Below are 16,508 nucleotides of genomic sequence, written 5' to 3'. Positions count from 1 at the left end.
GCTGCGTTCCCTTTAAATCCAGATCTCCAGCCTTCAGATATGACAGCTGCAGCCATCACCAGTCTGGGACTTGCGGATTTGGCCGTCCCGCGGGGCCCCCGAGGGGCTCCCGCAGTCAGGTTAAATTAGTACATATCCTTATGTCCCTTTTAAACAGCTGAACTGTATAGAATCTGAACTGTGTGCACATGATTTATGGTAAAACATCTGGTTCCCAACTGGCTGAGACAGCGTGACCCTCCAGTTACACCGCCAGCCATTCATCATCCGGCTACATCAAATAATATGCTGAGTGTTAAAATGTCATTTGTTTTTCATGGGGAAGGAAGGATTATTCCAGTATTACCAGCTCCGCTCCGCTCCTCCCGGGATCATCCGACTCCTTCTCTCCTCCTCCGGTCACACACGCCTATCCGTACACTCTCATTACCGGTGAGCAGGGCCGCCATCAGGGGGGTACAGGCAGTACACCTGTAAGGGGCCCGGAGGTCCCCAGGGGCCCGGATGACGACCCCCCTTTTTTCATATTTTTTTATAAAAAAAATATATTTTTTATATATTTTTTTATAAAAAAAATATATTTTTTATATTTTTTTTATAAAAAAAATAATTTTTTATATATTTTTTTATAAAAAAAATATATTTTTTATATATTTTTTTATTTATTTTATTTTTTATTCATAATATATATTATTATTAAAGGGCCCAGACGTCCCCAGGGCCCCGGGTGGCAACCCCCCTTTTTTTTATAAAAAATATTATTTTTTTTATATTATTTTTTTATTTCTTTATTTCTTATATATATATATATATATATATATATATATATATATATATATATATATATTTTAATTAAAGGGCTCAGAGGGCCCCATGTGGCAAACCCCCCCTTTTTTTTTTTTTAGAAATGTTTATTTTTTTATTTTTGTTTATATATTTTTTTTCTTTTTTTTATTAAAGGGCCCAGAGGTCCCCCGGGCCCTGGATGGCAACACACCCCCCTTTTTTTTTTTATAAATGTTTATTATTAAGGGCCCAGAGGTTTCTTTTTTTTATTATTATTATTAAAGGGCCCAGAGGTCCCGGATGGCAACCCCCCTTTTTTTGTAATTTCTTTTCATAAAAAAAATATATATATTTTTTTTATATATTTTTATTTATTTTTTACTTTTTATTAAAGGGCCCAGGATGGCTACCCCCCTTTTTTTATATATATATATCTTTTTTTATCTCTTCTTTTTTTTTGTAGCCTCACCAGTGCCTGTCAGATGTGACCTACCAGTGCCTGTCAGTTGCAGCCCCCTACGGACACAAACATAACAGAAAACCTGTGTGAATTAGCCCTTTTTTAATAGTTTTTTTTTTTACATTTGAAAACAATGTATATAATTTTTTTTACAAATGTTTACATTTTTTTAATTATTTTATACTTATTATAATGATTCTGTATTTGCCAAATATGCTGCAGAAATCTCACTCCACTGAGTCTGGCTGCGGCCATTTTAACTGTGGGCAGCTGAAGCTCCTGCCTGTTCACTTCCTGGATTTACACAGACACACCTCCAGCTCTGCAGCTCTCGTTGGCCCTCTTATGACTCATCTTCCTCCCTTCCTGGCAAACTCTCACTAGAGTGAGAGAGAGAGAGAGCTGTGCATGATGTTATAAGCCTAGGCTAATGACAAGAAACAGGAAGTGGGCTGTATAAGGGATTTACTGGCAGAAAAAAAATGTTTTACTATCCAAAGTTAAAACAACAAAAAGGGCAGAAGATTTAATAGATGTAAAGATCAAAAAAAAAAAATGACTGAAGTTCCACTTTAAAGGGGTTGTAGAGGTTTGTTTCTTATTTTCGAAATAGGTTCCTTTAAGCTAGTGCATTGTTGGTTCACTTACCTTTTCCTTCCATTTCCCTTCTAAATGTTTTTTTTTCTTTGTCTGAATTTCTCATTTCCTGTTCCTCCTCAGTAAGGTGTTTTGGCTGACTAAGGCTGCATTCACACCTGAGCGTAGGGCGTTCGGTCGTTTTTTCGGGCGTTTTTTTTCGCGCGTATTCATGCTTATTTGCGCGTTTGCATACAGCGTCGTGCGACGTTTTTGTACTTCGGCGTTTCTTATTTTAGCCAATAGGAAAAATTATCATCTTTTCATCACTTGTTGCTATGTTGGTAGATTTTTTTTAATCTTCTGCCTGGGTGAAAAGTTCTATTGATTAAAGCGACGAAACGCCCATAGCAAACGCCCGTTGTCGCGCGATACGCTCAATACGCGCGTTTCCCATTACTTTCTATGGGGAAAAAAAAACGCTCAAACGCCTCTGTCACGCGATTCGCGCGACAAAAAAAGGTCCGGGACTTGTTTGAGCTTCGCGCGACAGGCGTTTGGGCGTTCAGGTGTGAACAGTCACCATAGGGAATAATGTTAATTCTCCCCTCTGGCGTTTGTGAGCAGTGTGCTTCAGGCGTAAAAACGCCTAGGTGTGAATGGGGCCTAACTCCCAGACAGAACGGCTCGGATGATGGTGGAAAGCTTACTGAGGAGGAACAGGAAGTGAGAAATTCAGGCAAAGAAAAAAAGAAATTTAGAAGGGAAATGGAAGGAAAAGGTAAGTGAACCAACAATGCACGAGCTTTAACCACTTCCATACCAGGTACTTACGCAGCTTCCCGCCCAAGCCAATTTTCAGCTTTCAGCGCTGTCGCACTTTGAATGGCAATTGCGCGGTCATGCTACACTGTACCCAAACAAAATTGGCGTCCTTTTTTCCCCACAAATAGAGCTTTCTTTTGGTGGTATTTGATCACCTCTGCGATTTTTTTTTTTTGCGCAACAACTAAAAAAAGGCTGAAAATTTGGAAAAAAAATTACATTTTTATTTTTTTCTGTTAATTTTTTTGTAAATAAGTTTTCTCTTTCAATTACGGGCACTGATATGGCGGCACTAATGGGCACCGATGAGATGGCACTGATGGACATCGATGAGGTAGTACTGAGGGGCACAGATGAGGTGGCACTGATTGGCGGCGCTGGTATGCGACACTGATGGGCACTCATAGGCGGCACTGATGGGCACACATAGGCGGCACTGATGGGCACACATAGGCGGCACTGATGGGCACACATAGGCGGCACTGATGGGCACTCATGGGCGGCACTGGGCACTCATAGGCGGCACAGATGGGCACTCATGGGCGGCACTGATGGATACTTATGGGTGGCACAGATGGGCACTGATAGGTGGGCACTGGGCATGGATGGGCACTGTGGGGTGGCACTGATGGACACTGGGGTGGCACTGATGGACACTGGGGTGGCGCTGATAGACACTGGGGTGGCAGCACTGATTTTTGCCAGGTTGCCAGTCAGTGCCCATCCGGAGGCTCTTTACCGAGATCGGAGATGCAGGGTGTCAGACTGACACCCCGCATCACCGATCGCCGCGATGCGCGCCCCCACGGGCGCACGCGGCATGAAATCCTGCAGGACGTTCTAGAACGTCCTGTCAGGATTTCATAACCACTTCCCGGACGTAAATCGGCTATAGGCCGGGCGGGAAGTGGTTAAGGAACCTATTTAAAAAAAAAAAACGAACCTTTAACAACCCCTTTAACTGCTTCTCGACCAGCCGCCGCAGTTTTACGGCGGTAGGTCGGCTCTGCTGGGCGAGAGCACGTAGCTATACGTCACCTCGCCCAGCAGCCAATAAGGGTCGCACGCGCGCCCCCCGCTCGTCCCTGACTCCCGTGCGCATGCCCGGCGGGCGCGATCGCTCGTTACAGAGGGAGAACTGGGAGCTGCGTGTATAAACACACAGGTCCCAGTCGTGTCAGGGGGAGAAATGCTGATCTTATGTTCATACAATGTATGGTTTATAGCGCAAAAAATAAAAACCGCAGAGGTGATCAAATACCACCAAAAGAAAGCTCTATTTGTGGGGAAAAAAGGACGTCAATTTTGTTTGGGAGCCACGTCGCACAACCGCGCAATTGTCAGTTAAATCGACGCAGTTGCGAATCGCAAAAACTGGCCGGGTCCTTTACTTGCATTTTGGTCCGGGTCTTTTCTACCATCCCATCCAGCATTTTAGCGTCAGCTACAGTATGCCTTTTTTTTTTTTTTTGGCGCTGTACTTACCGTTTAATCGTCCAGTTTCGTTTCAGACTCTGGCAGGGAAATGGGCGTTCCTATGAAGATGGGGAACATGATTGACGTCCGGCTAGGACTCGGATATATACGGCGCCTGCGCAGTCAGCTCCTAGTCTGTGCGCAGGCGCCGTATAGCGCGGTGAAGAGCCGAGTCCTACTCCGGCTATTTTCGGAACGCGTGACGCGCCAAAGCCTGGTTTTATAGACATGATTGGGAAAATGTGTCATCGTCGAGTCCTTATCAATAATTGGAAATCGTTCACATCGGTGGTGAAGTGCGGCAGGACGAAATAAAACATTCCGATTATTTGTTCCCCTGAATATCCTGACCATCCGTTTTTTTCTATTTTTCCTAAATCCCCGGAGTGGCGTGTATTGGCGAGCGTTGGAGCGCCATCGCCGCCTCCTAGCAGCCCGGAAAGTCTGTTTTATTTCTCTTTTTTTATCAGTGTGAAGTCTAATTATTTTTCCTCCGTCTGCCCAGGAAACCAGGTCGTGTCTCCAGGAGTTTGTGTCGGGAACAAGCTCACTCCGGAGGCTGCCCGCGAGCTCGGCCTTCCGCAGGGGATCGCGGTGGCCGCTGCGCTAATAGACGCTCACGCCGGCGGGCTCGGTAAGTCGGAGATAAACTCCTTAAAACAGTGTTATACCAATGCAATGGAAGGGCCCATTCACATTGTCCTGCAGTAGTAGCGTGAGCCTCACCGCAACACGCAGCAGCAACGTGCGTAACGTGCATTGGTGTGACGCAATGTGCCGCGCAATTAATTAATTAATGCACAGTGAGGGTGTGAATGGGCCCTAAGCCATTCTGCTATAGTGGGTCTCAGTTTTTCCCAACCTTTTTTCAGTGTGTAAAATTTTGGGGCCCCCCTGTCTGAAATGTAAAAACACAAATGTTACCTAGGAATGGGAAATTTGAGCCTGGGACAATGTACAAAACTGCCGTGGTGAAATTAATTAGAAGCCCCTCCTTGTCTGTGTCTAAGGGTCCCCTTTACATCAGAGGCCCCCCTATACATGACAGCCCTACATCCAATCAGAGTCACCCCTATACATCTGAGGGTCCCTCAATACATGAGTCACTTCTATACACCAGAGGCCCCCCTTCACATGAGAGGTCCCCCCATCATATCAGAGGCCCCCCCTTCACATCCAAGGTCCCCCTTTCACATCAGAGGTCCCCTATACACGAGAGCCCTACATCACAGTCACCCCTATACATGAGTCACTTTTATACACCATAGGTCCCACTTCACATCAGAGGTCCCCCCATCACATCAGAGGCCCCCATTCACATTAGAGGCCCCCCTTTACATCCGAAGTCCCCCTTCACATCCGAGGCCCCCATCACATCCAAGGTCCCCCCATTACATCAGAGGTCCCCCCATCACATCAGAGGCCCCCCTTTACATCCAAAGTCCCCCTTCACATCCGAGGCCCCCCATCACATCCAAGGTCCCCCCGTCACATCAGAGGTCCCCCCTTGACATCAGAGGCCCCCCTTCACATCAGAGGTACCCCCATCATGTCAGAGGCCCCCCATCACATCAGAGGTCCCCTTATACATGAGAGAAACTACATCACATCCACTCCTATACTTCAGAGGTCCCCCATCAGATCTTCAGAGAGTTCTTTGCCATGAGGTGCCATGTTGAACTTCCAGTGACCAGTATGAGAGAGTGAGAGCGATAACACCAAATTTAATGCACCTGCTCCTCATTCACACCCGAGACCTTGTAACACTAACGAGTCATATGACACCAGGGAGGGAAAATGGCTAATTGGGCCCAATATGGACATTTTCACTTAGGGGTGTACTCACTTTTGTTGCCAGCGGTTTAGACATTAATGGCTGTGTGTTGAGTTATTTTGAGGGGACAGAAAATGTACTCTGTTATACAAGCTGTACACTCACTACACAACATTGTAGATACAAAGTGTCATTTCTTCAGACATTCAGAACATTTTTTAATAAAATTTGACTTGATATACAAGTGACTTGTTACAACTGAGTATAAAAGAGAAGAGAGGCACTGCTATGTGTAGCAATATGGTTACATTTAACCACTTTCCGCCCAGTCAATGGACAATTGACGTCCTGCAGGATTTCATGCCGGCGCGCCCCGTCAGCGCGGCGATCAATGATGCGGGGTGTCAGTCTGACACCCTGCATCTCCGATCTCGGTAAAGAGCCTCCAGCGGAGGCTCTTTACCACGTGATCAGCCGTGTCCAATCACGGCTGATCACGATGTAAACAGGAAAGAGCCGTTGATGTATCTTCCTCACTCGTGTCTGACAGACGCGAGTATAGGAGAGCCGATCGGCGGCTCTCCTGACAGGGGGGGTTCGTGTTGATTGTTTATCAGTGCAGTCCCCCCTCGGATGCCAACACTGGACCACCAGGGAAGCCCACCCTGCACCACCAGGGAAAGGCAGAAAAAAAAAAGGGCAATAAAAAAAGGGCAGTAAAAAAAAAAAAAGGAATAGATGCCAATCAGTGCCCACAAATGGGCACTGACTGGCAACATGGACCCCTCAGTGTCCATCAGTGCCACCCCCTCAGTGTCCATCAGTGCCACCCCCTCAGTGTCCATCAGTGCCACCCCACAGTGTCCATCAGTGCCACCCCACAGTGTCCATCCATGCCCAGTGCCCACCTATCAGTGCCCATCTGTGCCACCCATTAATACCCATCAGTGCCACCCATAAGTGCCATCCATGAGTTCCCATCTGTGCCGCCTATGAGTGCCCATCAGTGCCGCCTAGGAGTGCCCATCAGTGCCGCCTAGGAGTGCCCATCAGTGCCACCTAGGAGTACCCATCAGTGCCGCCTATGAGTGCCCATCAGTGCTGCATACCAGCGCTGCCTATCAGTGCCGCCTCACCGGTGCCCATCAGTACCCCCTCACCGGTGCCCATCAGTGCCACCTCATCGGTGCCCATCAGTGCCACCTCATCGGTGCCCGTAATCGAAGTAGAAAACTTACTTGTTTACCAAAAAAATTAACAGAAAAAAATAAAAACTTTTTTTTTTTTTCAAAATTGTCTGTCTTTTTTGCGCAAAAAATAAAAATCGCAGAGGTGATCAAATACCACCAAAAGAAAGCTCTATTTGTGGGAACAAAATGATAAAAAAATAGTTTGGGTACAGTGTTGCATGACCACGCAATTGTCATTCAAAGTGCGACAGCGCTGAAAATTGGCTTGGGCAGGAAGGTGCGTAAGTGCCTGGTATGGAAGTGGTTAATGAAGGTACAGCATTTAGCAACTTCTTGCTACACTAAGAGGCGCCTCTCTTCTCTTTTATACTCTGGAGCTCCTGCTGGATTTTGCTTCTAATCCCCTTGTGGAGGCTTCCATTTGTGGATGGACATTTTCATGGTTACACAACCCATCACATTGCTATAATCTTTTTATATGGACTATAAACTGAAGGATTTATGAATAAATGGTTGTGGAACGAATCATCTGAGTTTCCATTATTTCTTATGGGGAAATTCGCTTTGATATACAAGTGCTATGGATTACAAGCATGTTTCTGGAACGAATTACGCTTGCAATCCAAGGTTTTACTGTATATATATGTGTGTGTATATATATATATTTATACAATCATAATACATACAGTACAAACACAAAACACTCACTGGAAGCAATTTGAAACATTTAGCTCTAACAGCCCCCTTTAAAACATAATGGCTGAAAAAGATATTTATATTCCCAAACTGATGGTGATTTCAGGCTGTCGGATTCCTTTGTAGAAATTCAGGACCGGCCTGAAGCATACGTGGGAATGCCCTTCAATGATTGCAGTGTTTGGGGGGAACCCCCCCGGGACCCGCGGAAAAGTTTGAGGTCGGCTCAGGCAGAGAAGGTGCTGACAGGCTCAGGAAACGGCTAAATTACAATCATTTTCCAATAACATAAAGCGGCAGGTACACACTGAACCTATAGTCTGTGCACGGCGCGAGCGAGCAGCTGTGTCTTGGGCCTGCGTCGCAGTTAATCAGGTATTTTCGCCACAGCTGTGCGCGGCACTGACTCTTCCATTTAATTGGTGGTTATAAAAGGCAGTGCTTACACAGCTGGGCTCGTTAACGTTTGATCCCAGCATTGTACGGGCGCAATATTCTTCGCTGCAGAAGCGTAGATGGCAAAAAGACCAAGTGGTTCATTTTTATGTTTTTTTTATTTTTTATGTATAGAGACTATGGGTCAGATTCTCGAACGACTTACGCCGACGTATCTTCTTATACGCGGCGTAAGTTCTAGGATACGCCGTCGTATCTATGCGCCGTATTCTTAAAACCAGATACGCCTTAATTCTGGCTCCATCCGACCAACGTAAGTCTCCTACGCCGTCGTATCTTGGGCGCATATTTACGCTGGCCGCTAGGGGCGCTTCCATTGATTTACGCGTAGAATATGTAAATGACCTAGATATGCCGAATCACGAATGTACTTGCGCCCGTCGCAGTAAGCTACGCCGTTTACGTAAGGCGTACGTCCGGCGTAAAGTTATCCCTCATAAAGCAGGGGTAAGTCATGTTAGGGTATGGACGTCGGAACAGCAGTCATATTTTACGTCGTTTGCGTAAGTCGTACGTGAATGGGGCTGTGCGTAGGTTACGTTCACATCGTACGCATTGAGCTGTCGTATCTTAGGGAGTATAGGCGACGTGATTCTGAGCATGCGCGCGCATGCGCCGTTCGTTCGGCCATTCATTTACATGGGGTCACGGTTAATTTTAATAGAACACGCCCACTACCTTCCAAATTTGAATCAGGTGCGCTTACGCCGGCCCATTTACGCTACGCCGCCGTAACTTAGGGAGCAAGTGCTTTGTGAATACTGGTCTTGCATCTCTATGTTACGTCGGCGTAGCGCATATGAGATGCGCTGCGCCCGCTCAAACATACGCCGCTGTCTGTGAATCTGGCCCTATGTTTATCCCAAACATGTTTAAATTCACATATGGATATATTTATAAAAAAATTGCATAGCAGCTTGCCCATTGAAAGAGTGTATACAATGTTCTGTGCAAATGGACAACCCCCCTCAAGCATTTAAGGTTATTTCCTGTGCTGGTCTAATGTTGTTCATTGATTTAAAACAGAAAATACCTAATTTGGCCACTAGATGGTGACAAGTATCATAGGTAAATCCTATGCACCATCAAGTGGCCAAATGTACCACCAGATCCCACCTAACCCCCCCATCTGAAGGAGTAGGGGGTAAAAAAAAGTGTCAAAAGTAAAAAAAAGAACACACACAGTTCTTGACAAGTTCTTTATTAAAAATAAATGTCCCTTAAAGTAGATCCAATGTCAAACACCGGCCACCGACCTGTACAAAACGTCAGAAACCATGAATCAGACCGAGACAGAAGTACAGTTCAATCACACTTGTTTAATAATGATAAAAAGATAAACAGAGTAAGCGTAGTCAAAACATAGCCAGAGTTCAGGAACCCGATCGGATAGTCAGCCAAGCTAAATGTCATAGTACCAGAGATGAACGTAGTAGAACAGCAAGCAGGATCAGGAGCCAGAAGGAACGTCAGCCAAGCAAAGTCTTCAACAGGAACGCAGGAGAAAGTCTCTGTGATGTTGACCAAGGCGAAGGCAGAGAGCAAGTGAGCTGGATGGATTAAGTAGGCAGGACTGACAAGCAGGATCATCAACAGGTGAGTCATTGTGGAGAGATAGGAGCTGGCAATTAGCTGACAGCTGAGCTCAGAGAAGGAAGGGCTGAGCCTAGCTCTGACACACAAAAAAAAAACTGCCACGTCCGCTCCCGTGTCCCTTCACACACTGAATGACAGGTAAACATGGGGGTAGCGTCATCCAGTGACGTCACCGGATGATGCCACCCCCATGTTTACCTGTTATTCGGGGGGGCTTCCAGATTCCGATGAGATCCCCTGCCCGCAGACTCCCACAACCACCGGGCCAGGGTTGTGGGGAAGGGGCCCTTGTCCTCATCAACATTGAGACAAGGTGCTTTGGGGGGGAGACCCCCTTTTCTACAAAGCACCCACACCTCCCCATGTTGAGGGCCTGTTGCCTTGTTTGGTTAATGGGGCGAGCTTGCTTGTTCCCTGTCTTTCCTAACCAGCTGGGCTGCATGCTCGAATAAGGGCCTAGTATGGATTTCTGGGGGGACCTCATACCATTTTTTTTTTTCAAATTTTGGTGTGGGGTTCCCTATAAAATCCATACCAGACCTGAAGGGCCTAGTATGGATTTGGGGGTGGGGGGGGATAAACCGGCATTTGTTTTGTTTACATTCTGCTCACAGTTGTGAAGGACACGGCGGCCGCCTCCTTTCTTACCAACTCGCTTCGCAATGTATCCAAATGCATTCGAATTTCGTTATATATTTTTTTCAGATTCGTTACATGTCTAGGAATCAGGACCTCCTTCCTCCTTCTGGTGATCCCTCTAGTGTTATAAAGATCTATATAGAGGAATCAGGACCTCCTTCCTCCTGCTGGTGATCCCTCTAGTGATATAAAGATCTATATAGAGGAATCAGGACCTCCTTCCTCCTGCTGGTGACCCCTCTAGTGATATAAAGATCTATATAGAGGAATCAGGACCTCCTTCCTCCTGCTGGTGACCCCTCTAGTGATATAAAGATCTATATGGAGGAATCAGGACCTCCTTCCCCCTGCTGGTGACCCCTCTAGTGATATAAAGATCTATATGGAGGAATCAGGACCTCCTTCCCCCTGCTGGTGACCCCTCTAGTGATATAAAGATCTATATAGAGGAATCAGGACCTCCTTCCCCCTGCTGGTGACCCCTCTAGTGATATAAAGATCTATATAGAGGAATCAGGACCTCTGTGGACCTCAGGAATCAGTGATGACATCACTGGGTCTAAATAGGACATATAATGAAATAAAAAGGCTTCATGTTGAAAAGGGGGCAAAGGAGGAACACAAAGAACACAATAAGCAGACCACACTTCATCATTAATGGTAGATACAACGTGACACAGTTGGAGGGAATAGTTTGGTGTGTTGTGCCGTTGTAATCCTTCTCCCTGTTTTGTTTCTTCTCAATCAGGAGTAATCGGCGCAGACGTGACGGGACACCATCTCCCCTGTGAAAAGGAGCCAATCATGTCGCGGCTGGCCCTGATCTGCGGAACGTCGTCTTGTCACATGGCGGTTAGTATCTCCGATATCTCCTGGCTGTCATTGTGCGCTCTGCCTGTCCTCAGTTCACCCCTCTCGGTCTTCTCCTCGCAGTCCCGCTTTATGAATTGCGCTGTGTGTGTGTGTTTTGAGGTCGCCACGGCCGCACTGAACGCCGTCTTCACGTCAGCGGCCCGTGAAAATTGTGTGTTTTTTATTTATGTCTCATCTCTATTAATATCTGGACGGGGCGCGACGTACAGAAGCTCCAGACATCCCTAAGTGACCCGGAGAGTTTTCATTTCATTTTAAGAAAAGAGAAATGCTAAGGGAACAAAAATATATATTTTTTAACCACTTGCCTACCGGGCACTTTCACCCCCTTCCTGCCCAGGCCATTTTTCAGCTTTCAGCGGCTGTCGCATTTTGAATGACAATTGCGCGGTCGTGCGACGATGCACCCAAATGACATTTTTGAAATTTTTTTCCCACAAATAGAGTTTTCTTTTGGTGGCATTTGATCACCTCTGCGGTTTTTATTTACTGCGCTATAAACAAAAATAGAGCGACAATTTTTGGGAAAAAACACAATATTTTTTACTTTTTGCTATAATAAATATCCATTTTTTTTTCTTTTTAAAACATTTTTTTTCCCTCAGTTTAGGCTGATACGTATTGTTCTACATATTTTTTTTTTCTGGGCCCTTTAATAAAAAGAAAAAAGAAATAAAAAAACATATATAGACATTTTTTAATTTGTTTTTATTTTAAAAAAAAAGGGGGGGGGTTGTCATCCGGTGCCATGGGGACCTCTGGGCCCTTTAATAAAAACAAAAAAATATATTAAAAAAAAAAATATATATATATATATATAAAAAAAGGAGGGGGGTTTGCAACCCGGGGCCCTGAGGACCTTCAGGCCCCTTACAAAAAAAGGGGGGGTTGCCATCTGGGCCCCTTACAGGTGTACTGCCTGTACCCCCCCCTGATGGCTGCCCTGAGCACAAGGCGCCAACCAGTTTATGTGCATGTTGATAGGAGGGAGAGAGCAGAGAGATGAGCTCACCAGTCCTCTGCTCCTCCTTTCACTGTCCAATCACAGCCTGGGGGAGGGACAAAACCTGTAAGTGTTACTTTGTTGCAGCAGAGAACAATCAGGACATACAACTGATATGACATGAAATGTATTGAGATTTAACCCCTTATTTACCTTATTACAAAACGGTTTCCGCAACATCTAAAAACTTTGGGCCAGATTCACGTAGAAGTGCGGCGGCGTAACGTACCGTAGATACGTTACACCGCCGCAAGTTTTCATCGCAAGTGCCTGATTCACAAAGCACTTGCAATGAAAACCTACGCTGGCGGCCTCCGGCGTAAGCCCGCGTAATTCAAAGGGGCGTGTGCCATTTAAATTAGGCGCGCTCCCGTGCCGGACCTACTGCGCATGCTCCGTTCTGAAATTCCCGCCGTGCTTTGCGCGAACTGACGTCATTTTTTCGAACGGCGACGTGCGTAGCGTACTTCCGTATTCCCGGACGTCTTGCGCAAACAACGTGAATTTTTAAATTTCGACGCGGGAACGACGGCCATACTTTATACAGCACATACGTGGGCTGTGTAAAGTTAGGGCACCCAAAACGACGACTAAATTTGCGACGGGAAACTAGACTAGCAGCGACGTAGCGAACGCGAAAAACCGTCGTGGATCACCGTAACTCCTAATTTGCATACCCGACGCTGGTTTACGACGCAAACTCCCCCCAGCGGCGGCCGCGGTATTGCATCCTAAGATCCGACAGTGTAAAACAATTACACCTGTCGGATCTTATGGATATCTATGCGTAACTGATTCTATGAATCCGTCGCATAGATACTCTGAGAGATACGACGGCGTGTCTGAGATACTCCGTCGTATCTCCGCTGTGAATCTGGCCCTAAGTAACTTATATCAGATTTCAATGTAAGGTATCCCAGTTCATCAGATGTTTTTAGAGCGACCCCTCGGGCTCTGATCCTTACGAGCTCCGGGGGGCGCTGTCAGACGATGTTTGCGCACAGCAAGTGCGGCAATCAGCGCGGCGGCGGCGTGACATTGACCCTTCCCGCACGTCGTAGGTGTCGGAGTTTTTCGTCTTGTTTGGCCCGGTAGAGAAGACCACTTGTTCTGGAATCCACCCGCCAGACATGACCGAGGCTCACAGAAGCGTGACTTTTAATGCTTTGCTAATTGTAATTGCCGGTATTACATCCATCAATACCAGGATTTGGCGCTGGCCGTGCGGAACGCGCCGCCATTGGCTGCGAGTGCCCGGCTATTTGTACAGGGCAGACCGTGGCCTATTAATAGGCTGTAACATAACCTATGGATTCCACCATTCAGACACCATCACGCCGCGCATCTGGGCCCAAACCTTGATTACACAACGTGAAAAGATCGCTGTTCCCCCCCGGCGAGACGGATGTTTGGTCAATGTCTGGCTTTTCGGGGGAGAATGGCGGCTTTTCCCAATGATGATGTTTATTTCAAAAGTCAACTGTATATAATCCAAGTACTTCAGCTCTCCGACCCCCACACCCCTTATGGGCCAGAGAACTTTTTACATCTCCGCTGCGGGGGGGCGGTGAAAACGTATATATATTTCCGATAAAAAAGTGCTTACATTATATTTTATATGTTGGTTTTTGCAGATAAATATTATTATTTTTTTCTTATCTGTAAACTATAGATAAAAACAGTTACACAAAATTAAAAGATTATTTTTCTTTTTTACATTTTGATCATGTTTTTTTTTTTATTGTAAAGGAGTTTTACAGTAAAAAAATATATATATAACATATATATACTTATTTATTTATTTTCTATATTATTCATCTTTTAAAAATCCTGATCAAAATAAAAAAAATGAATCTTTATTTATATATATATATATATATATATATATATATATATATATATATATATATATATATATATATATATATATATATACCGTATTTATCGGCGTATTTTTTGCCCTGAAAATCAGGGCAAAATCGTGGGTGCGCGATATACGCCGATACCCGCTTTCCCGCGCCGAGTTTTGAATACTGCGCCGACATATACCGAGCGCAGTACACTCGGGTATATTCGGCCAGTCTCGGCTTCTTCCGCGGTCACGTCCTGGACGTACAGGACGTGAGCGCGACAGTTGCCGAGCCTGCCCGAGTGTACTGCGCTCGGTATATGCTGGCGCAGTATTCAAAACTGGGCGCGGGAAACGAGCGGGGAGGACGCCGCCGAAGGACTCCGGACCCGCCGAAGAAGACACCGGACCCGCCGAAGAGGACACCGGACCCGTCGAAGAGGACACCGGACCCGCCGCAGAAGGACACCGAAGCCGCAGAAGGACACACGAAGCCGCAGAAGGATGCCGGACCCGACGAGGCCGCCGATGGACGCCGCACAAGACACCAAAACTGTAAGTACAAAAATAACTTTTTTTCCACAGGATTGGGGGTCACTTTAGGGGTGCGCGGTATACGCGGGAGCGCGTTATACCGCGATAAATACGGTAATGAAAAGATGAATTTTTTGATCAGGTTTAAAAAAAAAAGGAAGGACTTACTACAGTAAAAAATAAATCATATATATTACGGGGCAGATCCACATACAATTAGATGGGCGCAGCGTATGTGAAATACGCTACGCCGCTGTAACTTACTTTTGTCAGCTTCGAATCCACAAAGAATTCGCGCCGTAAGTTACGGCGGCGTAGTGTATCTCTCGCGGCGTAACGGCGCCTAATTCAAATGGGCGAGTAGGAGGGCGTGTTTCATTTAAACAAAGCGCGTCCCCGCGCCGAACGAACTGCGCATGCGCCGTCCCTAAATTTCCCGCCGTGCATTGCGCTAAATGACGTCGCAAGGACGTCATTGGTTTTGACCTGGACGTAAATTACGTCCATCCCGATTCACAAAACGACTTACGCGAAAAAATTAAAATTATACGCGGGAACGACGGCCATACTTAACATTGAGTACGCCACAAAATAGCAGCTTTAACTATACGCTGAAAAAAGCCGACTAGAGACGACGTAAAGGAATGCGCCGGCCGCTCGTACGTTCGTGGATCGTCGGAAATAGCTAATTTGCATACTCAACGCGGAAAACGAAGGGAACGCCACCCAGCGGACGCCGAAGAATTGCATCTTAGATCCAAAGGCGTACGAAGCCGTACGCCTGTCGGATCTAACCCAGATGCCGTCGTATCTTGTTTTGAGGATTCAAAACAACGATATGACGCGGGAAATTTGAAAGTACGCCGGCGTATCAGTAGATACGCCGGAGTACTCGCTCTGTGGATCTGCCCCACAGTATATATACCTCTCTCTCTCTCTCTCTCTCTCTCTCTCTCTCTCTCTCTCTCTCTCTCTCTCTCTCTCTCTCTCTCTCTCTCTCTCTCTCTCTCTCTCTCTCTCTCATATATATATATATATATATATATATATATATATATATATATATATATACACAGTAAAACTACTTTTTTTTTTTAAAACCCTGATCAAAATATTAAAAAAAATCTTTTAATTTTAAAAAATGTGTGTGTATATATATCTATATATATCTATCTATATATATATATATATATATATATATATATATTAATAAATTAGGAGATATCCATTATCATTTACTACCAAAAAATAAGCCCAATTCGTACTGAAAAAAAAAAAAAAAATATATATAATCCACCTGGATGTACAAAGTAACCACTTCAGCCCCGGACCATTTGGCTGCCAAATGACCAGGCCACTTTTTGTGATTCCGGCACTTCGTCGCTTTAACTGACAATTGCGCGGTCGTGCGACAGGACTTCCAAACAAAACTGACGTATTTTTTCCCCCAAAAATAGAGCTTTCTTTTGGTGGTATTTGATCACCTCTGCGGTTTTTATTTTTTGCGCTATAAACAAAAATAGAGCGTCAATTTTGAAAAAAAAAAACAATATTTTATTATTTTTTCTGTAATAAATATCCCCAAAAATATATAAAAAAACGATTTTTTCCTCAGTTTAGGCCGATACGTATTCTTCTACATATTTTTGGTAAATGACAAAATAGGGGATAGATTTATGTCATTTTTATTAATATTTTTTTTTTTACTAGTAATGGTGACAATCTGCGATTTTTATTGTGACTGCGACATTATGGCGGACACATCAGACACTTTT

The 16,508-nt window shown here is 45.3% G+C and overlaps 1 protein-coding gene across 6 annotated transcripts in view; it reads left to right on the top strand.

Moving 5' to 3' along the window:
* The window catches only part of FGGY (FGGY carbohydrate kinase domain containing), a 251,413-nt gene that overhangs the window by 128,479 nt on the left and 106,426 nt on the right, over positions 1-16,508 (top strand). For all 6 annotated transcript variants that reach the window (XM_040360822.1, XM_040360823.1, XM_040360825.1 and 3 more), the window contains 2 exons: positions 4,629-4,757; positions 11,223-11,326. In XM_040360822.1, coding sequence (XP_040216756.1) covers positions 4,629-4,757; positions 11,223-11,326 — 233 coding nt within the window. The remainder of the gene's footprint in view (positions 1-4,628; positions 4,758-11,222; positions 11,327-16,508) is intronic.

Source organism: Rana temporaria, chromosome 7 (genome assembly GCF_905171775.1).
Source record: "Rana temporaria chromosome 7, aRanTem1.1, whole genome shotgun sequence".
Lineage (NCBI taxonomy): Eukaryota > Metazoa > Chordata > Amphibia > Anura > Ranidae > Rana > Rana temporaria.
Note: the sequence above shows the minus strand (reverse complement) of the source record. Positions and strands in the feature narration are given on the sequence as shown.